Genomic DNA, 27,321 nt, shown 5'->3' on the forward strand with positions numbered 1-27,321 from the left:
ATCTGAGCACTCAGGAGGCTGAGGCAGGAGGATCACTGAGTTCAAAGCCAGCCTGGGCTACAAAATGAGCCAGCCTGAACTGCATAGAGAGACACTGTCTCAAAAAGACACACACACACACACACACACACACACACACACACACACACATATATATATAGAGAGAGAGAGCTCATTTTTACTTGAAGTACATAAAGAAGAAGATGAGCTCATGTTGCTGAAAGCCCGGATGTGGGGTGGGGTGGGGCACCTGGAGGAGGAGTCTTTGATGCCTGTGATATTTGGTTTCCCGATTTGTGTGCTGGTGAAGCAGGTTGTTCCATCCACATGAATTCACTAAAGCTCTACATCTCTACAGAACATGCACCTCCTGTGCCTATATTATACTTCAGTCAGGAAGCGTAAAAATTGAGCGGCGTTAACAAAGAACAAGGCTTTCTGTGGGGGTTTTACGTTGGCGGTCTAGGAGGAGGAAAGCAAAATATTCTTGCTGCTAATATTCTCACTCTGCGTTGTTCAAAGCAATGCCATTGTATTGAAAAACCAGTAGATTTAAGTTATTGGGGTTCTTTATCTCTTTCTCATACAATCCAGGTTTGCAATATAAAATGTTTGCATTCCTTGTGTGGCTGGTGCATGAATGAACCTCTTGTCTTTATAGATTAGCCAGCCGCGGGGGTCTTGACACAGCAGTGGGAAAGTAACATGCACCCTACAGCTTAGTATCGTTTTCCCTTTTTTCTTATGCATCACTCTCTTCCACCTAGCAAAACCCACCTGGTCCTCGAAAGCTCGGACCCGATGCCACTTCTCCAAAGGCCCCCTGCTTCCAAACCCAGCAGTGTGAATGGGTCCCGTCTCAGTCAGTGCCTTGTTCAGACTGACAAAGATAATACTGGTCAGATGCCAGCTGGGTCTGTGCCGTGCTGAGCCGCGAGTCCCTTTACGGGGGATGGTGTCTGCCTGCTTCCCCTCCTACTCCTGGGTCCCAGTGACTCCGTACCAGGCACACAGTGGATAAACCAAATTGGGTAGAATTATTGTGTCATGGAGGGAACAGAAAAACTGCAAACTGCTCCTTTGCAGCTTCATATTGAAGAGTATGTGTGTCTTTGCGGAAGGAACCCATTTCAGACAAAGAAGTGCTTCGTAATACGCTCACTTGTAAAGCAGTACATGGAAGAAAGTAAGTCGAGGCTTTCTGAGCCTTGCGTCCCTTGCTATGAAGTGAAGACCCCCCCCCCACACACACACCCGCACGCGCACGCGCACGCGCGCAGAAAACATCCCTGGTCGACGCCACTCTGCTTCCTGGCAGCCCACAAGCAGCTTCTGGCGGCTGTCTGCACCCAGTTCTGCAAGCCCTTGCACCAACTCCATCAGAGCATGTGGCTCCTCTGTCCACGTGTTCCGCACTGTGAGCACTGCCGCAGGGGACAGCGAGTGCCCAGGCAGGTTCCCTGCGCTGGTTTAAGCCGCTTCAGGCTCAAGGCTGGCCGGCTTGCAGTAGCTCCTCTCGGTACTGGGGAGCACACTGCACAGTGCGGGGCTGGGGCGGCATCTGCTCAGCAGTGCTGCCCACGCCCTCGGAAAGTCTGCCCTGAACCGGTGTTTTGCAGCTCTGCGGTTGCATCACCCTCCCTGCCGCCCAGCACTCCTCGCCTTAGCACCTTCGAGCCTCCGGACTGTGCACCGCGGTCTTCTGTGACCACCTGGCAGAGGAGCTGGGCTTAAAACACATGCAACTCTGAACCCAGAGCGTCTAGTCTTTACCCTGGCCGCTGGGTGTTAGAGTGGGAAATGCTTGTTTAACGGAATGGGGAGGAGGAAGTCAGAAAGCAATTTTATTCCGTTCAGCCAGGAATCTCACTCTGGAGGCCTTCAGGTGTGGGTCACTGGAGATCCTGTCTTCAGCATCCAGTGAGGAAAGAAAAGGATTCTTGGCCTGCTCTCTATACATTTCACAGCTTGTTATTTCTGGAAAGTGAAATTCCAAACTGGCTGGTCATGGGCTAATTCTGGAGAGTAATCTACACCCAGGGTTGTCAGGGATTCCATAAAGTCTTGTGCGCACTCTCATGGCCACCATTGCTCTTGCTATTTCTAGGCGGCCTGTGAACATGCTGTTACTTGGTGATTCTTCCTTATGTGTGTGCAGGAAACACACACTTACATTTATGTGTGTGAAACACATCCACTCCTTTCCTACAAATGCTGGTTTAGCTGGTGGGTTGACTTTGGTAATGCAAGCGGAGAAGAGAAGCTCTGTGGCAATGTAAAATATAGTTGGGCAAAAAGGTTTCATATTTTTTTTCTATCAACAAATAATGATCTTTAACATGCTGGATCTCATCACAAATAGGGTTGCTGCTTAGAATCCAGTCTTAAATCGTGAATAAATAGCTACTACCCACTTTAAAAATCAAGTATCTGAGAGAGAGGTCTATCCTATCAGGATAAATGTGGGAATTCAATACATAAGAAAAACCTAAAATAAACTCCAAACTCTTATTTGGGGATATTATAATAACTTGTGAATAATTTGTGAACTATTTTAAATGTAGGCTATTTTCTTGAGATAATATGATAGCACAGTTCAATTTAAATATGTGGTAAACTAATCTTACAAAAACTCAGTACGCTGACTCTAAGACTGAATATAGAAATTCTCATAATTTGCAAGAATAGAAGAGTTTTACAATTCTCCAGACTCTCCCTAAGACACAGTTTTTGTACTGGTTTATTCCCAGGTTTTAAAACATTTATAATGCTTAATGACAATCCTGCTGCAAGTGCCTGCTGGATGACAGTTTTCAGGCCAAAGTAGAGAATCCTAACCACATACTGCACATGTCATTTGAGGTCTTAGGTCAGGCTCCAGCTCACGGCTCTGACACCCAGGGTAGGGGTGAGTGTGAGGGGCTTCCTAGTCCAGCACCGCTCTGTGGCTTCTCCCATGGTTCCCGGAAGCCACGGTCAAGATTTCTATACAACAATCTGGACTTCGGGGCAGAAGTCCAGTTCAACCTTGCTCTTTTTGAAAGTGCTTAGAGAGAACTTTTCTCCTCCTCTACTTCGTCTCATTTTAGAAGTTTGACAAGATGAGACACTTCTTTGCTCCAAAACCAAAAAGCACAATGGGTGGCACCCTTTCCTCCTGCCTAGTTTTTTCTTCAGAGTCAACCTGCTCCCCTCAGGTCTCACATATCCTTCCGGAATTCCATTATGCAAATTAATTATTTTTCCTCTCCTTTTAAACTGGTAAATTATTATACAAGTTACTACATAAAAAGCCCCCACGGACAATATATTTTCCACAGCTGTATATTTTTCCTTTTCTGCTGACAAAGCTCCTCCAGGGCAGCTCCCTGTCCGGCGTCTTCACATGCAGAGTGACCGGGAACAGAGCCATGCTGGCCACAGGCTCCGCACAAGCCCTTGACGGGGAACAGCCCTGCTGGTCAGCACTCCCTGGCTCACCCGGGGCTCCCCTTAAACACCTGCAGTCATTCCTGCAGGACTGGTGGGAGCCCATCCGCTGCACGTTCACACTGTCCATTGGACCTCCGGGGTCCCATGGCAGTGGCCAGGGCAGCCTGGTGCCAAACTTTCCCCAGGGCAGGCTGTGCGGGAAGCAGGTGAAGACCTGAATGGGTAAAAGCGCATGGTTGCGGGAAGCATCATCCCACACACATTCCTTAACCCCACGCTTTACTCCTACCACTCCCAATGGCAGGCCCAGGATTCATTGCATCCTGGGACTCAGGGGGCACCAAAAAGGCCTAAGCACCAGCAAAACAATCGCCACCACTGAGCTTTTGGCGTGGACCCTGGGTTCCCTTTCTCGAGGGGAAGGATGCTCACCATTGGGCAGAGCTTGTGCCAGTGTTGCAGAGGGAACTGAACTCTAATGAATGGGTGTTGAACAAAAGGCAATGCCCAGCAAAGGACACTGATTCCATGTAGGAGCCTCCTTCCAGGCGGATCTACTGCAGAGCCTGAGGCTTGGAGTTCCAGACTCCTGCCCAGCAGCAGCCCTTGCAAAGCCTCAGCCTAACTTGCACTGCTAACCTTGTGTTTGCTTTTGCAAAGAGGGACCTTCAGGTCACATAAGCTTCATGCCTGCCAACCTGGAGCCAACCTTGTATACTGCTGCAGCCAGCTGTCTGTTATCTGCGAGCCAGTTATCAAAATATTGGTTTAGCCAGGTACAAGTTGTTTCAGCCTTCAAGGCAAGATGTTCTATGTAACGCCCTGGCCTGTCCCTTGCAGAGGACTGATGGTTGAGGTTGGCAGATGGGCTGCCTCTCCGCCGTCTCCCTCCATGTGGGGACAGAGGAGTCACCCTTCCAAGTGCTGAGTGCTTGAGTGGGCTGGAAGGGGCCCTTTCCAGAAATGAGGGGCTCCCATGCCTTCAGGGGACAAGAAAAATAAATACTTTGAAGCCACCCGAGAAAGACCTCGGGGCCAGTGACAGGACTTCTTGGCTCTGTCCAAGAGGATAAATGAAAATGGACCATATTCCTGGTTTTGAATTTAACTAGAATTCTAAAGGTTGTCAGGTTGGTCCTTTCATGTTCCCCCCCCCTGGGGATTTTAAAAATCTTTTTGTGTTTGTTTTTAAATCACTCCTTTTATCCGGCCAGTGAAGTACAGCATAATTTCATCTCCGAGGCTGAGTTCAGCTTTCCTGAAATCAATCTGGCTTCATAAAAGCAGCCGTCAGAGGCAGCTGGGATTTTGTCCCAGTTGCTGTGTATGTGACAGAATAAAAGGATCTTCAAGAAATTAATACGGTGTTTATCTCCCCAAGATGGCTTTGCATCCTTTTGAAGATTATCTTTAATTTTTAAAAAGCAGAAAAAGAAAGACTTAAAACCGTGTCACACATGGGTATACTCAACAAAGGACTCTATTTATAATATATTTTAATGATGAAATAAGAAGAATTTTTACGACCAAATAATATTTGGGGTGCTTAAAATTTGTTTCCGTTTGTGGATTTCTGCGGGAAAGTTTAGATTTTCTTTTTGGGTGGGATGTAATCGCATTTTGAAATTTGTTTTGCAGGGCAGAGGGTCAAAGCCAGCACCTCGTGTGCGCCTGGCAGGTCCTCTTTCACTGAGCCCCACTCCCAGCCCCCTTCCGGTTTTCCAGAAGCAACGTTTGTCTTAAAGGCCATGGATTGGTTTGGGACTTTTTATATTTCACACTTAGAAATTGACTTTAAAATTCCTTTTTCTGTTGAAATACATTCTTACATTTTTCACCTTTGTTTACTTTAAATTATTCATCTTAATCATTTCTAGCCAGCTTTGGTTTCTATTCTTTAGTTTGCAAATTCAAGGACCCTGTAAGGAATTTACACACACAGGAAAACCTCTAAGTAGCTCTCAAGCTATGAAAGGCAGGCTGGCCTCATAGAAAACATCTTTTTAAACAGGCTCCTGACGCTGGATGGGGAGGTTCTGAATTTGGGGACCCAGCGGCATTGATGATTGCAATAAGACAGGCGATGGAAGGAGAACCCACTTGTTCCCCATGGAAAGCAGTGCTGTGGGGCCCCACATCTGAGGATGCCTGCCCTCCAGGTCCCCCTGCATCTGCCATGGGAAGGAACACTGAGGCCCACACAGGAGGATGGAGACGGGAGCCCTCAGGCTTTAGCTGTTTCTTAAGAGGCCATTTTGTTTCTGCTCATCAAACCTCACTGCACTGTCAAGTTCACTCCCAGAAGCAACACTTTTTGATTGTCCTTAGTGGTTATGGACACTGGTACACAAACAGGGTGACTAAAGCACAACACTTTCTGGAAAAGACTCAGAATTATGAAGTCCTCTCTCTATCTTTTGTAGGTAAGACCCGGTTTCTTCCCCTCTGTCGACATTCACCCCAGGATCCCTTCTCACTCTTGAGAACCTTTAAAAGCGGTAGCTGCCTTCCTCGACCCTGGTATCTTAGAGATAAACTGGGGTTTCGCGGGGAAACATACCACGTGAGGCGGGGCTCGGGCCAGCCTACCACGGAGCAGTGCAGTATCACATTCTCCTTCTCCCACACCGTGTGAGAGCGAGGTTTGATGATGAACTCCGGAGCGTGGAGAAGGTGGTCCTCATTTAACTTCCCGTGGTATGCCTGGGTTTCTTCTAACTGAAACAAGCACAGCAGTTACCAAGAGACAGCTCAGGTATGGTCACTCTGGTGCTAAAACAACATGCAGACGCAAAAATTTGGGTTTTCCCACCTGGTTCTTTCTCTATTTACATACCCCCCCACACTTCTAAAAACAGATGTAATTATTTAACATTTAATAGTTAACATTCCAAACCTGGGCAAAATTTCTAAAGAAGATTTCTCAAGGTTCTTCATTAGAACCTTTCTTTCTGTAAAATCTGGAATTCCATGAGATTTAATGTTTAACTTTGGCCTGCACATCTTGATGGCTCTTTCCTTTTCTTCAGTTTTGTCACTTATCTCTGTATTTGAAATCACACACACACACACACACACACACACACACACACACGACTTGTTCCATGCCTTTCCACTTGTGTGTGCATTAAGCTGTCCGTCCTTACTGTTTTCCTCAGTGACAAGAGGTCTGCCTTTTCTCGAATGGTGACCTCCCTCGACTTCTTTTCCAGGGTTTCCTCCTGTTCCAGCACGGACGTGGCCTGTTTGGACTGCATGGACCGCTTGGATGCTGTGAGCTGCTTGGATGCCCGGATTCCTTCCTCACTAGCAAGGAGATTTCTCTGGGCTATGTATGCAGCTGCTTCTTTGATTCGCTCCTCTTCTGTGTCTGTCATCCCACTGACGTGCACTTGCCTAAAACATAACAATAGCAACAACGGATGCTGCAGATTGGTCAGTGTTACTAAGTTCAGAGTGTCAGGCCTCAGACACTGTCCAGTGCCCAGAGCAAACCTGACGTCAAAAATAACTGGGAGTTATGTGTGCAAGCCCAGCACTATGGGGGCTGAAGCAGGAGGATCGTCGTGAGCTCAAGGTCGACCTGGGCTACATAGTGCGTTAGGATTAGGTTTACTAACCCTACCACTGCATGACAGATATATTCTGAACTCACATAACAGCTGGGCATGGTGGAGCACATCTGTAGTCCCAGCAATCAGGAGGCTGAGGCAGGAGAATTGCCATGAGTTCACGGCCAGCCTGAACTACAGAGCGAGATCTTCTCTCAAAGGAAAAAAGAGCCTTATGTTTACTGGTTTTCTTTCTAGGACAGTAAAGGCTGTGTGTGTTTTCAATCTTCATTTGTATTTGCACTTACCTTTAATGAGAAGGAATGGTCAACTTGCAGTGGAAGTGGTAATGTTTATAACAGTAACATTTTTATTCATTATCGATTATAACAGATGAGTGGTAACATCCAAAAGTGCTGTGTGTGCTGTGGTAGTTGTGACAGATTTTGTACAGGGACTTATTAGTGTTGTTAAAAACACTGATTGTGTCGAGCTTCCTTTAATGCCTTGGCTATAAATTCCATCGCATGTTTCAGTGAGTTCCTGATGTTGAAGACTCTCTTGAAACTGTCGTGCAGGCTGCTGCTGAATTGACTTGGGGTTTATTTATTTCCCTAGCGCTGGGGCTTGAACTCAGAGTCTTGGACCTGATAAGCTCTACCACTGGGCCACACCCTGACCCTTACAGGCTTTTTTTTCCCCTACAAAATGAGAGAAAAGAAAAAGACAAAACACCCTCCTACTCCTCCTCCACCCCTCTCCATCTGCTTACACATGAAGACTCACTTCTGCAAGGGGCTGATTCCCAGCATGCATATCTAACACCTTATGCGTGATTCTCTGGAAGTTCACATCAAGGACTCGGGGACCTCAGATGAAAGGCTAAACCCCCAGTGTTATCTATCCCTGGTCTTCTTATCTGGGTGCAGGGCAATAATAACTTAGGTCTCTGAAAGGAGTCCACAGGGCAGCTGGAAGAGGTCACCCACATCACAAGTCACTTCCTGATCCCAGGGAGTGAATAATGAACCAAGATATTTTTCTTCTACCGAAGCCTATCATCTGGCGTTCCATGCTTTTTTAGTTCATTCAACGTTTTCCCCATTTCTCCTTTTTTTTGGTGGAGGTGGGGGTGGTAGTACTGAGAACTGAACCCAGGACCTTCACACTGAGCTACATCCCCAACCCCACCCCATTCCCCTTTTTAAAAGATTTTATTTCCAGACAGGGTCTCCCTATAATGCTAAGGTGCCTGGGCTTGGCTTCAACTTGTGACTGTCTTGCCTCTGCTTCCCAGAGCACTGGAATTACAGACGCTTTATACTTTTGAACCTTTCCTTATCTATAGTTTCCAACTGTCAGCATCCAAGACTCCTGACCCATTCTGACCAGTCACGGGGCTGACATCAAGGTCTCATGGCTCTCTGGGGTCCTACAGGCTCCCTCTGTCACAATGAGTGCAGCTTGCCCTGCTCAGGGCTGCAGGCTTCCTAAGAGCTTCCTCATCCAGGGTACAGAGAGCGCCCCAAAAACCCCAGCTCTCGTTATTCCTGGACACCATGCAGTCCCGACCTCTAGCAAACAATCCAAGCAGAAAGGGAAAGCTCACGCACCGCCCGGAGTAAATGGGCACCAGGTAACCACCTGGCAGGTTCTCCTTCTCCTCTCCGGACAGAAGACTGTGCTTCGCTCGCTTGGTTTTGGGGCTCGAGATGGACGAGTAATCTTCTAACAGCAGACTGGAGTCTGTAAGTCTGAAACAGAGCCCCAGCATCAGACAACAACAAAAAGTGCATGTAAGACATTCAAAAGGATGGATCAAAGATGGTTTATACCAGGAAAGTTCTTCCAGGACCTTAGATCTTAAATTTCTTTCCTTTTATCTTGACAAGTAAAACCGAGTTAGAAAGATCTCAAATGCATAAACGCATTCTGAGACCCAAAACAAAACAGAAAACAGTAAGTTATCTCATGGCCTTTCATCCCTTCCTGTGTCAAGGTGAAAAGCAATGCTTGTATAGTTTTGAGTAGCCTTTATTATTAAATTAGTGTTTACTGTGTAAATCTGTCAGCAATGATTTTAATACATCTTGCATCCAAATCTTCTCAGAGGGTAGTGAGGAATGCCTGCTTTTCTGAAGAGGGACCCCAGGCGATTCTGACTACAGTTTCCCACTGCGAGATGGTAAAGGGTCTGTGCTCACTGCAAGCACATTCCTGCGTGAGCCAGAGGATGACTGACCCCTGGGTCGGACGGTGCGGAGTGCACCCCAGACCCCTTGGTCAGTCTTTCTGTCTACTTCTGCACAGTGCTGCCAGTATACACTGACAGGGAGCTGGCGGTCTAAGCCAGAAGCTTTGCAAGGGAAAGAATATATAAGAGAAAGATCACAGAGCAAAAGTGCTGCTGAAACCTACATAGCTCTTGAATGAGAAATGCATTGTCATAGGAAACTAACACTTGGCTCATGGACCCCTGGAGTCCATCCATAGACTCAGGGTAAAAAGTACAGTAATGATGATGTTAACAATAGATGTCTCCATGGAAACTCTGTCCTATCTGTAACTTTCCTGTAAATTTGAAAGTATTATAAAAGAAACACTTAGCTGGGTGTGGTGGCACACTCCTGTAACCCCAGCACTTTGGAGGCTGAGGCAGGAGGATCATTGTGAGTTCAGGATCAGCCTGGTCTACAAAGTGAGCTCAAGGCCAGTCTGAACTGCACAGTGAGACCCTGTCTCAAAAAGACAAACAGAAAAGAAACACTCCTATGCAGAAAAACCCTTAGTCTGGAGAATCCTTGAGGAAGAGGCAAGGCAGGTGAGTGTGGTACAGGAAGGGGAAACCAAACTGTCCAACTCCAAGCAAACCATTCAGACCTTGACTATGCCCTGATCTCTGAAAATAATTTGGAAAAGCAAAAGGGATCTCCTAAGCCAAAAGAGGACAGGCCGCACATGCGCACAGTGCTAAGACAAATGGATCATAACACAAGAAAATAGCAGGTCAGCCCGAGCTGTAGGGGCTCCAGGCAATTGCAGAGCGCCCGGTGCGGGATCCTGCCTTGGATCCTTCAGAATAACCTGGTGGAGATGGAAACTCCCTCCTCACTGCCCAGCCCAGCCCCAGGGGAACCGCTAGCCCTTTTTCTATGATCAGCATTAAGGTCTAAAGGTTAGACTTGAAGCGAGGCTCATGGATTGGTTACCAACTGAAAGCCAAAGTGAAATCTGTCCCTGGCTAGGGACTGTATTCTCTGCCCGGCAGTCGCAGGGTACAGGCTGTGCTCATTCACGCAGGGCTGAGTTTAAAGTGGTATTTTCCTCTGCCGCTTCACGACGATGTTCAGGGTTTCTCTGCTCTCCCTGCTTCTGGAACACTTGGATTTTCTAATTTCTCTTTTTCACTTTTGACTGTATTCTCTTTGCTTCCCTTCTAGTATCTATGGTTACATTCTCATAAGCTCATTTTCAAAAGTTTGTTTTCATCAAAATAGCTATTTTTTATTCTTTTTGCTGTATTGCTCCTTTTTCTATCATTCACTCTTCAAACAAATCTTTGTTATGTTCTGTTTATTGTCCAGAACATGCCTAGAACGTCATTATTTCGTTTTCATGCATAAATCACAGGGTTGAATTTTATGCTAAAGATTCATGGAACTTAAAAAAAAGAGATCCATGGAATTAGCTTCCATTTCATACTTCAGCAGGAGAAAAGACTTCATAAAATGTAGTATGATGTTACGTATTAAACAGTATGACCTAGAAGACACTAGATTTCCACCCTTGTTATATTCTGTAAAGTTTCTTCACACTTTTATTTCTAATTTTAAAAACATGTAAAAGATTAGATGTTAAAATACCATGAAGGACCACGTGCAGGCCACTGCTGGAGTGGGCCACGCCCAGGCCTCTCTCTGTGAGTCAGTGCCGTTCACAGACTGCAGAGGGAGAGAACCAGGGCTCATCAGGAAGCGATCTCCCCCAGGATCATATCATTTTCATGTTTTGTTGGGTTGGGTTTTATTTTCTTTTGTTTTGTTTGATTATATTAAATCTGATGGCATGAGCAGCTATTTAAAAGACAGCAAGATGTATTATGGTAGTCATTTTGGATTTACTATTAGCTTATTTTGAAGTTCTTTATTGCATTCATTGTTTTGGTTTTATTGTTTCTATTCCATTCTGTTCTGTTCAATTTTTAATATGTCTGAAGGTATTTGCAGCTATTTTGAAGACAACAAAAAGCATTATGGTAACCATTGTTGATTTTGTAAGGTTTTGAAGTCCTATATTTCTTATATTGGTTTATTTTGATTGGTTTTATTCTGTTTTATTTTCCTTGGTTTTACCCTCTTTAAAATAAAAAAATTAAAAAAGATTAAAATACCATGAAGTAGACAATTTAGGAATGCTAAGTTATTTATCAAAGTTAGCCAACAAAATTAAATTACAGAAACACAACATTTTAAAGAACTGTATAAATAATATCAATGTAATTACTTGGCAAAAACCTGTCAATAGTCTATCTTGTCATGATTCATTAATGCTAACGTCTGACATTTTATACTACCAAATTTTCAAGCTGAATAATGTTTTTAGAGGAATTAAATAAAGTATGTATATTTTAAATTTCTTTGCACCTAAAAAGCTAAAGAAAGGCTTATTAACCATTTGGACTTTTAGTTGCATTTAACTTTGAAAATAATCTTTAGCTCAGTTTCTGAGTAGATACTCAACTTGATAAGAATGGGTCCATAAAACAAGCCTTTTACTTATTAGAGCTACTATTCATGATGTATTCAGCCTAGATATTGAAATTTCCTGAATTCCAATTGAAGTAAGCAATGAAATTAAGCAGTAGGTAAGGACCAATTTTTGTGTGTACTCATGCTTCTACCTGTGTCTGTCACTGTGTCTAGGTACATCTTTTTGTACTCTGCTACCAACTGTGATGTATTCTCTGTTGATGTTTACAGTTAGCAGATTTTAAATGCATCTTCTGGTGAATACGATATTATCAAGCCTAGGATCAGCAATACCACACAGAAGGAATATAGTCAAGACCCAGAGAACAGTCTCTGGAAATATTCCAGGAACTCAGAAACAAGCTCACACTTGCAGCTAACTCAGATTCTCAAAGGAAAAAAGTATAATCTTTTGAATGAACTGCATAGTGGTCCTTGACAGGAAAGCAACAACAAAAAAACCAATAGAATCCCAGAGCTAGCAAAGATTTCAAGGACATTGATTACGCTTGGGCTGTCATTTTATAGATTTAGATGCCAAAGCCTAGTCTTTGTAAGTTGGCTTCACACAGCAACATGGGTGCTTCCCCATCTCTTCTTGATTTTCAGGTTGGTGTTCTTTCCACTATGCTCTCCAATTTTTGTGGCTGATAAATTTTACTCAAAACATATTGAGGTTGGAAAAAATAAGCAGACATGCGTGATGGCACATGCCTGTAGTCTCAGCCCTTGGGAGGCTGAGGCAGAAGGATCACTTTGAATTTGAGGCCAGCCTGGGCAACATAGTGAGTTCAAGGATAGCCTAAACTACAAAGTGAGACCTAGTCTCAAAAAACAAAACAAAAAAACAAAACATACTGAGGGTGTGCCACTTACGTATTTTATTTATAAATTCTATGTATATACCACTGTATAAATAGTCTCATTTCATGAAACATTACATTGTTTGGGGGGAAAAGATCAAGTTCAGTTAAGGAAAAATGAAGCGCTAGTTATTCCTCTTTTTGAAGATCATAATCCCATGTCACTTTGCCCATAATGACGCTGATGTTGATTTGCCCTTCCTGGATTAGAAATTGAGGTTTTGAGATGATCACAATGCAAGATTTAAAAACTCATCAAATATCACAGAAATGAAAATCTAGTTTCACAAAGTAAGGCTTAGCATCACAGAAGCTTGGGAAATGGTCCCGGGTCCCCTGATGAGTGAATGAATTCATCCCAGCTAGGTATGGAGCTGCTTGCTGATGACGTCAGACGCTGGCTGCCTAGCAACGCGCCCCACGGGAAAGCGGAGCGGCGCCCCGGGGCGACTTAGCTCCACACACAGCGCCCCTTCCCGGCAGCCCTCCATCCCGCTGCACTGCACTGCGGGCTTCTCCCTCCACCTGCCCTGCTGCGGGTCCTCAGGACCATGTCCAGCACGCACACTGGTACAGGACACTCCCGGGATGAGGCGCAATTGAGAGTCATCCCCCTGCAGCCATCCCCAGCTCGGGAATTCTCAGCCCTGGTCTCACCTTGGAACCAGCCGGGGAGCTCTTAGGAATCCCCACGCAGAAGCCTGTTCCCGAGACCACGGGTGGGTAGCTCAGCAAGCAGCCCCTCCCTCCAGAGAGCAGAGAGAAAGAGGCGTTTTGTCTAAAACTCAGCCACGTGCCTGGAAATCAATCGAAGGCAGAGTACACTCAGAAACGGTTATTCACAAAAAGCGAGCGGGCTTCCTGTGTGAGCTGTGTGAGCCACGTCTATGCTGTCCGCATCCTCTGGGAGGTGGCAGAAAGCGGAGGAGCGTGCACTGCGGGGGCACCGTCTGGGTTTGGAACAAAAGATGCTAGACCGCATAACTCACATCCCTGTCTGATTGCACCGTTGGGTTCATGGGGGCACAGTTGTAAAGCGGAACAACAATGTAAAGGACGTGGAGCTGTACGACGACAGCAAAGCTTCCATATCTCACTAGTATCCAGTTAGTATAAATACGGAGTAGTGTGCACTGTAATGCTAATGTGTGCACTGTAACTGCTAAAGGAGTTACTACAAAAATAATTGAAATGCATCAAAAACACCAAAGGCTACACTAAAAAACCTATTTGCACAAAGTAGGACAGTTAAAAAAAAAAGATATAAGATACACTTTTTTAAGAGAGAGAGGGTCTTGCTGTGCAATTTAGGTTGACCTTGGGCTACTATGTATCCCAGGCTGGCCGTGAAGTCATAGCAATCCTCCTGCCTCAGCCTCCCAAGGGTCAGGGTGACAGGTGTGAGCCAGCACACCTGGCTAAGATATGCCTTTAAAAAAGCAAGTGGCAGACATAGACCCAGCGTGTCAGTAATTTTACTAAATGTGAAGGAAATGAAAACTCCAAGAAACAAACTAAGATTGTCTGATTCAGATCGGAAGGGAAAAAATCCAATTATTCCAGTTAAATGCTGCCACAGGGGGCAAGTTCTCATTTTTCAGATATACACCTGTTAAGTAGGAGAACGCAAAAGATTATGCAAACAATAGTCACAATGAACTGGAGCAGCCACATTTATGCCAAGCCAAATACGGTTTAAATCCAGAAATAATAGAGAATTAGAGACATTTCATAGTGACACAGGGTCAGTGTCTTAGGGAACATAATCATTAAAAATACACACGCATGATCAGAACCCAAAGTCCACAAAGACATGATAGAATAGAACAAAGAATGCTGGGAAATCATAGTCGGAGACTTCAGTAGTGAGAGGACCAAAAGCCAGCAAGGACACAGAACCCTTGAGTAACCTACCAGTCACCTGGACCTCACTGGGAACACTTCACCTGCGGACAGCAGAGGACCTGTGCTTCCAGCGTTCTTGAGGAGAACATGCATGCTACTCTGAGACATCCTCTCTCAGCTGAAAAGGACTGAAATCACAGACTATTTATTCCCTGGCGACAGAAGAATTAAACAAGAACCAACAATGCAAAGAAATTTGGAAAAATCTTCAAACATTAAGATAGTAACATTTTTCTAAATATGCTATTGGTCAAAAGATAAATTACAGGAAATTAGACAACATTTTTATGTGAAAACAAGAATACAACATACTAAGATTTATAGGGTACCGGTAAAGCAGTACATACAGTTAAGTTTATAGTTTAAGTGTATTAGAAAAAAAAAGAAAGACTTCAAATTAATAACTTAAGATTTTGCTCTAAGGAGGCTGAAAAGTAGCTGGGCATAGTGGTGCATCCGTAAAATCCCAGGACTCAGGAGGCTGAGACAGAAGGGTCATTGTGAGTTTGAGGCCAGCCTTTAGTGAGTTCAAGACCAGCCTGTCTCAAACAAACAGCAGCAATAATAATAATATAGGAAAAAGATTAACCTTTTGGAGGTTGGGGTTGATCAGAGAGATTCAAACTCTTTTCTTAAATGTTGTTACATATAGGGGGTGCAACAGGCTTGAAGTCATGACTGTGCATCACAGCTGTACCGTGCTATGTTGTGCCACCTGTGTTGTTAGCACGTGTGTTTTTCAGGGTGTGTGATGCTCCTCGATAAACATTATCTGTGAGATGCTGCGAACTCCAAGTCAGAATTTTAATTTTTTTTCCTGTATACTGTTGAAAATGGCTGGAAAAATATATCCATTCAACAATCTAAGAGACATTGAGGAACCTCAGTGAATGCTTCTGACACTGAGCGTGTGGAGTCAAAGGTGTTCAGAAGTCTCTGCAGGTGTGCACGAACTTCAAGCCTGAAACCTCACCATTTTCAGTACAAATTGCCCAAGAGTCTCCAGTGTAAGTGAAAATAATCACGCATTTGTTATGTAAATATGATAAACCTGTGCAGGTTTGTGGTGTTTTCAGTTTTTTGCGTATTTCAGTATGTACTGGTACTGAATGTTTCTCTTGGACACACATAACCTGTGCTGTAGCTTTCTGACCATGACCTCTGCAGAGCTGAACGAAACACAATTTAAGTACTAGGGAAATAGAATTAAAAGTAAAGAGGAAACTGAAAAAACAGAAAACAGAACAATAAGTAAAAAATGTGAAACAAAAGTTGGTTCATTGAGAAGATCAAGAAAATTAACAAAACTTTGTTAGTCTGACCATGAAAAAGAGGTGTAACTTATTAAAATCATGAATGAAAGAGGAGATACCACTGTCAACCCTACAGAAATTAAGAGGCTCATAAAGAAAATATGGCTCCTTTATGCCAATGAATAAAACTCCTTAAATGAAAATGGCAAGACTGCTCTTCCCGGGAGAACATGGCGGACAGATAACAGCAACTACCGGAGGCTCTCTGAAAGACTCGGCTCAGAAGCCAGGAATGGTGCGGACTAAGGAGACATAAGCAGGTGGAGATATGCTCTGCTGACTCAGAAATGAACTGGGCTGAGAGAAACCAACTTGGAATGCATTCCTGGTGCTAAAACAGGAACAGAAAAGCCTCGGTGTGGAGGCTGGAACCGCGCCATTGTAAGCCGGGATTTGAGTTTCCCGCCGCGCGGCGGCTGGCTGCCTCTACAGTGGCTCGGCAAGGAGAGAGACACGCAGAAGCTCTGAGAACGGCAATCTGTGAACGGCAGGGAGGCGTGCACTGACTTGTGGTGAGGTGAGTGAGAGAAGCTGACACTCTACCACAGTTTGACTCCAGCGGAGGACTTTCTGGGCTCGGGCAGTCCTGCGGGAGCAGGGCGCGGTGGCGACTCCAGCCACACATCCCCCTCTCGGGCGGGATTGGTGAAAAGTGCCTGGCCTGCATGACGCTGCCGGCGGACCTGGTAGACTGTCCCAACCCAGATCCCAGAGCCTGACGGTGGCCGGGAGGGGAGACGCGTAGGCTGCCTGGTCCATAACTCCCTGGTGCGCAGCGGTGAGCGGGAACACCTAACTGGCGCAATTCGATCAGGCTGTAGCTGACTGGGAGAGAAGCTGGGCCTCTTATATAAGCTTGCATATATAAGGAACAGAGAAGAAGAGGCAGCATGGGAAGAGGCAGCAACAAGAAAGGCTCCTCGGCCCCCAATTCTGAGAAACAGGCAATAGCAGACACCGCACCAATATACATAAGGCACCATATAGAGAGCCTCATAGACCAATTCAGGAATGAAGTTATCAACGACCTGAAGCTAGAAGTATGCAGAATAGTTAGAGAAATGCTAAGTACCACCCAAGAAAAAACAGGCGGTGGAATGGAAGAACAGAAAAAAAGGGGAGAATTGTTTGATGGAGAAAACAGAGAAAGCATAGAATACGTGAAGCATGTTCAAAGGGATTACCAAGATACTAAGAAGTCTATAGAAGACTGGCATAACAGCTTGAAAGAAACTAAGGACAGACTATCTGAACTGGAGGGCAGACTTGTAATATGGGAGAATGAAATGAAAAACTTCTTAAAAATAACAAAGAAACAAACAGCAATAATACAAAGACAAGAAGATGATAAGAGGAGCCATAACTTAAGGATTAAGAACATAAAAGAAGAAGTAGGGACACAAACAAGTGAACTACAAAAGCTACTCACAGAAATAATCCAGGAGAATTTTCCTAATTTAGCAAAAGGTAAAGATACTCAGATGTATGAGGCATACAGGACCCCAGCTACCTACAACCCAAACAGAGCAACACCCAGGCATATAATAATCAAAATTCCAGAAATTCAATACAAGAACAGAATATTAAAAGCTGTAAGAGACAAGAAACAGACCACTTACAAGGGAACACCCATCAGAATTACAGCAGATTTCTCGGCACAAACCATCAAATCACGAAGAGCGTGGGGGGAAATAATTCAAGCATTGAAAGATAATAATCTCCAGCCAAGATTGAGATATCCTGCACAACTGTCCCTGGAAATTGATGGAAAAACAAGGTGCTTCCAGGATAAAGAGGAACTGGGGGAATTTGCAACCACCAATTCAACTCTACAGAAAGTATTGCAGGATATTCTAAAAAAAGAAAAATACAAAGAACCCAGAAATAGTGGCGGGGAGGCCACAACAAATGGAGCAGAGAACAAAATGAAGAAGACAAACTGACAGCTACTGACAGAAAAAGAGCTTAACAGAAATGAGGCAGAGAAGATTGGATGATAGGAACAGCTATTTTGGAGAAAATGACATCTTAATAGGTAATACTGATTTCGTATCATCTTGTTTTGAAGTCTCATCTAGCTTTTGTCCTTCTGTCTCCAATGGTCTAAATAGGTTGTATCTTACTGGATTTTATTATATATGATAGTATAAGCAAAAACCTTGTAAAGACAAGGAGATTATACAGAAACCATTATTCATTTTCTGTTAGTCGATTCTAAATACTCTGTAATGCTGTCATTCTCTTGAATGGTTTTACATTGTTTTGATACACTTAATGCTACAGTATACGAAGTTGTACTCAAGGATTTCAAAGAAAGAGACAATATGGTAACTACTTTTAGGTTAGGATTATCTGGTGGTGAAACACTATTCTGCTTAAATGGTTATGTTTTGATCTGCGCTGTTTCGTTGTTATGCCCTCTTTTATCTCAATCTCCACTCCATTATTTACTTTTTTATCTTTATCCTTTTAATTAAAGGGAAAAAATAGCAGGATATATTATAGTAACCCACTTTGACTTTTCATTACCTTGATTTAAAGCCCTGTATTACTCTCACCATCTGGTTTTTAACTGATGTTCCCCTATTCTGTTTTGCTGGATAGTATCAGGTTCGAAAGTTTAGGCATCAGCTGTGAAGATAATGAGATTCATTATGACGCCCATTCTTGTTGACTTTTATCTACTTTTGAAGACCTACAATGTCTCCAATGTTTTGGTTTTGTCGGTTTTATTCTTTACTGTTTTGTTCAATTGTATTATAACTAACGATATAGGCAATTCTATTAGAGATAGCGGGAGGCATTATGGTAACCATTGTTGATCACCTTGTATTATGTTTTTATATTATCTATTATGTCCACCCTTTTGACTTGACCGATTCTGTTCTGTTATGTCACATTTGGTTTTACTCTCTTCCAAAAAAGTAATAAGAACCGTGGGAGCAATGAAACCCAAAATGTGTAATAGTCATTGTACAAAAGAGAGGAAAAGAAAGTGCTCCAAACTATATAACTGCATGTATATTTAAGTGTATAAGATAGAAAATGATATCACAGAGTTTTATTGGATCAATGAACAGAACTGTTTGCAGTATCATTGATGGAATGTCCACTTTACAAGCTTTAATTTTGTGACTTGAACAATTATTTCTAAGATGACAATATGTAATCCATTAACTAGTGATTTCCTACTGTTCATTTTTTTTTCTGTAAATCTGTATAACTTGTACCCTTTCCCTGCTTTTTTTTTCTTTTCTCCTTAAATAAAATTAAAAAAAAAATAAAAAAAAAATAAAAAAAAAAGAAAATGGCAAGACTCATAAAACTCTAATTACTAATACTAATGTAATGCAAGAAGAACTTTTAAAATGTGAACAGATAAATAGCAAGAAACTGAACTGGTAATTTAAAATATTCCCACAATAAAAAACCCATGTCCCAGAGGCTGCAGTGATAAATTTGGCAAACATTTAAGAAGAAACAATACCAATCATTTCAAGGTTTTTAAAAAGAGAGACAAGGGGGCTGGGGATTTAGCTCAGTGGCATAAGCAAGTGCCTGCCTTGCAAGCAGGCAGTCGTGAGTTCGATCCCCGGTACCAATAATAAGCAAAAAGACAAAAAAAAAAAAAAAAAAAAGAGAGAGAGAGAGAGAGACAGGAAGCCAAGTGTAGGGGTGCACATTGTAATCCCAGAACTCTGGAAGAATAAAGCAGGAGGATCCCAAGCTCAAGTCCTACCTGCACAGCTTAGGAAGTCATGGTCTCAAAAAGAAAAACAGTAAAAGAATGGAAATGTAGCTCAGTGTGAAGGACTTGGGTTCAGTATTCAGTTCAGAAAACAAACAAGCAAACAATAAAAACACAGAAAGGATCACTGGTTAAGTCATTTTATAAGGCCCGATATTACCCAATTACCTGATACCAAAGCCAAAGACTTTACAATTAAAGAAAACTACAGACCAATATCCTTCACAAACACAGATGCAAAAAAGTCCTTCACAAAATATTTAAAGGCTGAATCCAGCAACATATAAAATAAGAATGCCACGTTGATTTAATATTTGAAAATCAGCACCATATACCATATCAATAAGATGAAGACTAAAAACCATATTATCACCTTCATAGAAGCAGAAAAGGCACTTGATAAGATTCAGCATTTATTCATGTTGAGAGTCCTTGTAAGAAAATGGAACTAGAAGAAAACTTTCTCATCCTAATAAAAGCCATCTATGAAAAATCTAGCTAAAACCTTACTTAATGGTAAAAAATAAAGTGCCCCCCTCTGAAGGCTGGAACACAGCAAAGATATCTGCCTTGGCCACCTCTAATAGGTGTTTTATTGAGGTTCCAGTCAGGGTGACTAGTTAAACAAAAACAGAAGAAAAAGCCTACATTAGCTCTGTTTCTTAGATGTAGACAAGGCATGTACACACACACAATGCCAGAATTATAAATGAATTCATCAAGGTTATAAACAAAAACATCAATTGCACTTCTACATATCAGCAATGAACAGCACAAAAACATAATTAAGATAATTCTATATTATCATCAAACAGAATAAAATAATCAGAAATAACAAAGAAGTACACTTATACATCAAAAATTACAACACAGGGCTGGGGACTTAGCTCAGCAGCATAAGCACCTGCCTGGCAAATTCAAGGTCACGAGTTCGATCCCCATTACCAAAAAAAAAAAAAAAAAAAAAGCAAGATGGCACACTTTAAAATTTGATCTGCAGATTCAATATAATGTATCAAAATCCCAACTTTTTTATTTATTGAAATACATGAATTTAATTAGATCAACATCTACTGATGTCTGAGCTTAATGTTATAATAAATAAACATGCCCTGGCCTTTCATTTTTTGGAGGGGTTGTATAATTAACACATTCACTCGCTCTCTCCCTTTCTCTTTCTTTCTCTCTGTGTCTGTCTCTGTCTCTCTTTCACTCTCTCTTTGTGTTTCTATCTCTGTCTCTCTGTCTCTACCTCTCTCTTTGTGTGTCTGTCTCTGTCTCTCTCTCTCTCTCTCTCTCTCTTTCTCTCTCTGTCTGTCTCTGTCTCTCTTTCTCTCTCTGTGTTTCTGTCTCTTTCTTTGTCTCTCTGTCTCTGTCTCTGTCTCTCTCATTTTCTGGACAATAGAAACATCTCACTTTCAGCCAGGTGTGGTGCTACACAACTGTAATCCTAGCACTTGGAAGGCTGAGACAGGAGGATTGCCATGAGTTCGAGGCCAGCCTGTATTACAAAAAGGAAATATCTCACTTTCAGTTTTTGAAACTTAATTAGAACTGTGGCCACATGTCATCCCTTCTAGTTTTTCTCCCCATGATTTAAATAGCTACTGACTAGTGACATTTTCCTTTCCTTCTGGGTAACTTTCTATAGCTAATGTACAGCCATGGTTTGGAAGCCGATGCCATGGGGGGCTGACCTACATTCCAGCATATATTTTAGAAAGGCTGAGGGCATAAAACAGATTTAGATCTCCTGCAGCCTTTCTCCATTTCTATTTCAGAAGTTACTTTAAGCAGCCTAGATCAAGCCACAGTTCTAAGCAGGAACTGAATGTGCTTCTCTTTCTTTTTCCCAAACATTGTGTTACACGAGAGGCTGCACAGCACCCACAAGGGACGCCTTGTGGACCCTCAGGCTGTTTGTGGACTGAGCTGTCCAAGACTTGGGGAAGTCGGGCTTCCCCACTCCCTTACAGAGCAGCCCAGATCCTCATGCCCACCATGCACAGGGAGGGCATAGTAGCTGAGAGACACTGCGTGAGGGTCACCCCTCTCAAGGACTGAGGTATCCCACCTTCCTCAGTCCACTAAGGAACTGCAGGGGAAGGGTCACCCTGCTGCAACAGATCTCTGAGAGATCCCGTGGGGAAGGTCGCTTGCACCTCCCTGTCTGATCAACAAGAAGGTGTGGGCTGTGGAGGCCACAGCCCGGAGGGGACAGTGCTAAGGTTTCACCTTTGAGCCCCGAGGTGAGTGCATGGCCCTAGCCCTGCCTTGGCCAACTCACCCCATGCCCACTGGGACAAGCTAGAAGCCTGCTTGGACTTGCAAAGGAACCTGACAATATTTTCACTGCAAAGCATAGGAAACTCAGGGCAAACCAATTCTTACGGAGCCTATGTCTGTGTCTGTGGAAGGGAGTGCTTGAGTGAATGAAAAGCTGGTTCCTTCTTGCTAGAGAACAAGTCTACAGCTCTGCTGATATGAAACTGCTGAGTCCATGAAACTAGCCCTGCTGGGAGTGAGACTCCCCATTCTTCTTCTACAGACAGCAAGACTGCTGCAAGACTGATACATGGCAAGGAATGTGCTGTAGATTCAGGATTGGCCTTTGAGGCTCAGAACATGACTCTGCTGCCTTTTAAAGAAGTAAGTCTGGCCAGGTGTGGTGGCTTGAGCCTGTAATCCCAGCATTCTGGGAGGCTGAGGCAGGAGGATTCCAACTTGAAGCCTAGCCTGACTCAAAATAAAAAATACAGAGGGTTGGAGGTGCAGCTCAATTGGCCATGAGTTCAATTTCTAGTAAGAAACTGGTTTTTCTGTGTTTGTTAGATTTTCCTCTAACTTTCTAGCATAAACAAGTACTGCGATGTTCTTTTGTTGGTACTTAAATACCACAAGGAAAACCCCAGAGTGTTTCAATTTTTGTTATCTGGAAATGACAGTATTTTCCCCTCACGTATAATAATTAAAATATTACTTAAATTCTAGACCATAAGAATATTTCTAGAGGAACAACAACAACAACAACAACAACAAAACAGTGAGAATACTGCCACTGGCCATTTTCTACTGCTCTAAGGAAACATTACAGGTTGGGAATTTATAAAGAATGGAGGTTAATGAGCCCACAGTTCCAGAGGCTGGAAGCCACGCCTTGTGTTACCATGATGGAAAGTGGAAGGGCAGGGGCTGAGGATTTAGCTCAGTGGCATAGATGCTTGCCTGGCAAGCGTGAAGTTGTGAGTTCAATCCCTGGTACCAAAAAACAAACACACAAACAAAAAAAGTGGAAGGGCAACTGGGCAGGGGCGGAAAATCCATGACTTCTTCTCGAGGTAATTAGTGTGAGTGAGTGCACACTAATTGCCCCACAAGGACAGAGCCTGGGTGTCCCAAACACTTTTTAAAGTCCCACCACTTCTCCACATTATGACATCAGGGACTGAATTTCAACATGAGCTTTGCAAGGGTCCAACCCTAGCCAACCGCAGCAAACACAAACCCTGATAAGTGCATTTCATTTCCCATAACTGTCTGCTGGCGCAATACTTTTTTGTAACCCAGAGATGTAGGAAAGGGGTGGATGGCAGAGTGCTTAGCCAGCAGCTGAGGCCCTCAGTTTATTCTCCTAGCTCCAAAGCTTCAGCCACTCCAATGAATTCAGTCCACAATGGAGCCTGAACCGCACACCTGATTGCTTGTTCCAGGGTGCTTTCCTCACCAAGCACCAGAAAACACAAATTGATGGAGACCACTGTGAAGTGGCTCCGAACAAGATTTAAAATTAACAAATAAGCTTTCCATGTATTTGTATTGCTTCTGTAACATTTAATACCTTCTAGCATAATATGTAATTCAACATAATTCAATATGCTGTGTTCAGTAATTTACCCTGAGTACCTGGATCAGAACTCAGCACCCAGGAGGCACTGTGTAAATACTTGAAGGGATGGAGAAAGCCTGAAATGCACTGCATGTTCCTCGAAAGCCAGCTACTGGCTAAACGTCTTACACGACTGCCTCTATTAGACCTCAAAGCACAAGGAACTGCTTTCCTCCGTTAACAGGGAGGAACCTGAGAAGTTAAGTAGATTGTCTGAAGTCACATGCCTAACCGCTAGTGGGGGCCTGCTTGACTCAAAGACGATCCATAGCCCACTATAACGTCTAGAAGTGGACATGCAGACGATGGATACTAATCTGCGGCCAGTAGCAGAGGTCGGACAATAGATGTTCCCAAGGCAGTAGACTCCATTACCGACACATTTGGAAATCCTGTTAGAGTGGGAAATGGAGTGACTTTCAGGTCCTGCTCGTTCCGGGTTGTACTTAGAGGTCTCTCTTTTTTAGCACTGGCATCTTCTGGCTGAATTAGAACTAATTTGAATGTTGCCACGGTATGTCCAAGCTCTAGTAGTTTCGTTCTTTCAACCTTGTTGGTTTTTTGGACAGGATCTTGCTATGTAGTTCAGGCTGTCCTCAAATTCACAGTGAGTCTTCTGCCTCAGCCTCCTGAGTGCAGATGGCAGATGTGCGGCATCATGCCCAGTTCAACTCTGGTAGGTTCATAGGAGGTTGTCACGTGTGCACCTCCCGTGGGGATTAGCCCAGGTGACACGACTGTAGGAGAAGAGCAGTTAAAGTTGGGGTCCCCTGGGAAACATTCAGCTTTTTAACCCTCAAGCCAGGTCACTCAAAGTCTTTTTCATCTCTGAGTTAATTCTAAATAGCAGGTTAGAGTGTTTGGCATTCATGAACACCCTTTAGATTTTCTTTAGTGGAATTTCTTGGATTTTGTGTCCATCTATGTATTGTTCCCTGCTCTAAATATTTTTTCTTTTCTTCTTCTTCTTCTTTTTTTTTTTTTTTTTTTTTTGGTGGTGCTGGGGATCAAACTCATGACTTTGCACTTGCCAGGCAAGCACTTATGCCACTGAGCTAAATGCCCAGCCCCTCCCCGCTTCTTTTTGAAGAAAGTTTGTTTTGTAGTTCAGGTTCACCTCCAACTTACTATAAAGCTCAGCTCAGGCTGGCCTCGAACTTGCGATCTTCCACCTCAGCCTTCCAAGTGCTAGGATTACAGGTGTGCACCCCCATGCCTGGCTCTAAGTCTTGGTTTCTTTGGGTCTCAATGGCTTCTGCATGAGATGGGTAAATGAAAGGTAAGAACCATGCGAAAATAAACGTTGATGCTCCAAGAAAAATCTGATGGTGTTATGGCCGAGGGAAGTTGCTGGCTACAACCTGTCTTTGGGAACCAGAGGAGAGGATGGAGACTTCCACTGGATGAGGGTTCGGGTTAGTATTCTGTTCCTGAGGACAAGCCACTTAATAACCTTGGCTTTCACTTCTCTTATCTCTTAGATGAGGATGATCCTTTCTACTTCCCAGGGCTGTTGTAAAGACTCCATAGCATAGAAAGTGCCATGCTGAGTTACTTCATATGGGCTGAATTTTAAACATTAAATTTTTTCCATTACTGTGGAGGGTTAAGAGTTACACTCTAAATCCTTTCATCCATGGCTTTGAAAGTTATTAATTCCTCCTTACCAAGTATGAATAGATCATTCATTTTGTTATTTCCAACTTATTTACGTGGGGCCATCCAGAATTTCCACGCAGACTCACGAGAGCAGTGGCTCTGATCTTTGTCAGGCTGCAGAGGTCTCTGAGACGCCCTGTCTCCCCAGAAACTCTTCCATATGTAATTGTGCACACATTGATAGAGTGTGTCAGAGTTTGCACTTAGATAATCTCAAATCATCCAAAACTCTGTTGGAATCCACTCAGGAACAGAGGTTTCAAACCCTTGCAAAGGCAGCAAAGTGGTCATGAACGTTTCTCTGCTAAATCCTAAAGATGCCTGTTGATTATTAGTGTAAGAATGATCTTTTCACTCCAAGAAGTTTTGTGCTTTCTTTAGGGGTTTTTTTTTTCTCACTGTGACCAACAATAAAGGCATCTGGAGTAAGGCTTCCAGAATTTACTGTGTAACCCACTGCCCAGAACCTAGTCAGTAGCCAGCCTGTGCTGCAACCCCACTGACCCTGAGAAGCATTGTTCCCAGGACCTCGAAGGTCAGCCAGGCCCCAAGCGCACGTAACCCTCCATAGTTTCCACTTTAACATTGGACATCCAGCTACAAAGCAGAGGCTAGAAATAGACCAGGCCTACTTTTTACTAACTGAACCCCACAGAGGTGCTTTTCCAGCTCTGGGGGCCTCCATCAACAATGCTGCTCCCAACCCAAAGAGGAACTGTACTGTGCTGTGCTGTGCTATACTGTGCTGTACTGTAGTGTACGCCCTTTAGAGGGAAGAGGTCATTTCACTCTGAATATGCCTGCAGACACCCAGAAGCAATTTGGAATAAGATCTGGAACTGCTCAAAAAATATTACCAGCACCTGTTAGTTCTAGGTCTAAAAAAAGAAGATAAAATGCTTCCAGGATTAGGATGGCCTTCTTTGTCTTTTACATTGCATGATACAAAGGAAAACAGGCAGCATTTTCCTCCCGTCCTAGTTCTATCTCTGTGTTTCTGCCTAAAGCTTGAGTTGTTCAAACATAGCAGACACTAATAAATACCCACCTGCCTGCACAAATATACACATAGCAGCAAGAAACGAGCTGAAGTGTTGACACAGAAAAATGACTGCATTTTTCTAGTTTATTTCCCAGAGAAATTCAGTTATCTATGGTTTTTATAGGTAAAATGGCTAACTATTCAAAGATTACATATAGCAAATGTGTTCTGAATAAAATATATTTAAAAGATCAATTATTAATGTTGGAGGTAATATATCAGATTATGAATATATATGCATATCATATAAATTGCAGAATACTTTTAGAAATTTAAAATAAATTTAGCAAAAGAGCTGAAGAGATAAAGATAATTTAAAAATGCAAGCACGTAAAATTCTATAAATTCCTCCATACTGGGAAAACAAAATAAGCACATGAAAAGTTATGGTGAAAAAAAAAAAAGAAAAGTTATGGTGACAACTGCATGAAATACTCATCTTTTATAAACTGGCACACAGAGTCCAGGAAAACGTAATCCTCCTCTATTACCAGACAGCTGCTTTCCTAAATGAGGTTCTTGAACCTCTCCACGGAACATTTTTCAGGAGCATGAAACGAGGCTGGCGTGCACACAGTGTTCATTCCCCCCAACTTTTCCTTGGAAGACAATTCATTTGAAGCAAGCACTAAGAGAAACAAATATCCCCTCGGTGACAGTCTTTCCATACATGCAGCCAACATGAGAGCCTCACGAGTATCCTCTGGCAGAACACGGCCTCCGCCATCCAGAGTACAAAACAATCCTGTTCTGCTTGAAATGGGACTTCAGAGCCACGTGGCCTTCCAGGTAAGCCCAGCAGCCTCAGCTCTGCCAGGAGGCCCCTGCAGGTGACAGCTGTGGATCAGGCGCTGCTGAAACCCGACTGACATTTAGGAGCTTCTGCCCGACAGGCTTCTGCACGGCTATTCAGATAAACCACACTGCAACTTCCTCAGTAGCTCTCTAGATGCCTAGAGATAAATAAATGCTTGTTCCAGTTTCCCTGCCAGATATTTTGTCAACTCAGTTTTGGAAGACAAAATCATAACAAAAATGCCATTTTTGCCAGAAGAGCATTAGAAGCACCAGGTATATCAACTACACAGCCCAGAAATGTTGACTTTTTGAAATCAGCAGTTTACTCCGTGGGTTAGAGACGTTAGTGAAAATCCCCCTGAACCTTGTAGCAGTT

The 27,321-nt window shown here is 43.3% G+C and overlaps 1 protein-coding gene across 2 annotated transcripts in view; it reads right to left on the reverse strand.

Annotated features, from left to right (window-relative positions):
* Myom1 (myomesin 1) overlaps nt 1-27,321 on the reverse strand; it is a 114,184-nt gene that overhangs the window by 81,562 nt on the left and 5,301 nt on the right. For both annotated transcript variants that reach the window (XM_063231903.1, XM_013146700.2), the window contains exons 3-5: nt 8,597-8,737; nt 6,579-6,828; nt 5,993-6,150 (exon numbers count right to left, since the gene is read on the reverse strand). In XM_063231903.1, the coding sequence (XP_063087973.1) occupies nt 5,993-6,150; nt 6,579-6,828; nt 8,597-8,737 (549 nt within the window). The remainder of the gene's footprint in view (nt 1-5,992; nt 6,151-6,578; nt 6,829-8,596; nt 8,738-27,321) is intronic.

The sequence above is a fragment of the Cavia porcellus genome, unplaced genomic scaffold (assembly GCF_034190915.1).
Source record: "Cavia porcellus strain 051 isolate PalLab524CR breed Dunkin Hartley unplaced genomic scaffold, mCavPor4.1 scaffold_20, whole genome shotgun sequence".
In the NCBI taxonomy this organism is placed as follows: Eukaryota; Metazoa; Chordata; class Mammalia; order Rodentia; family Caviidae; genus Cavia; species Cavia porcellus.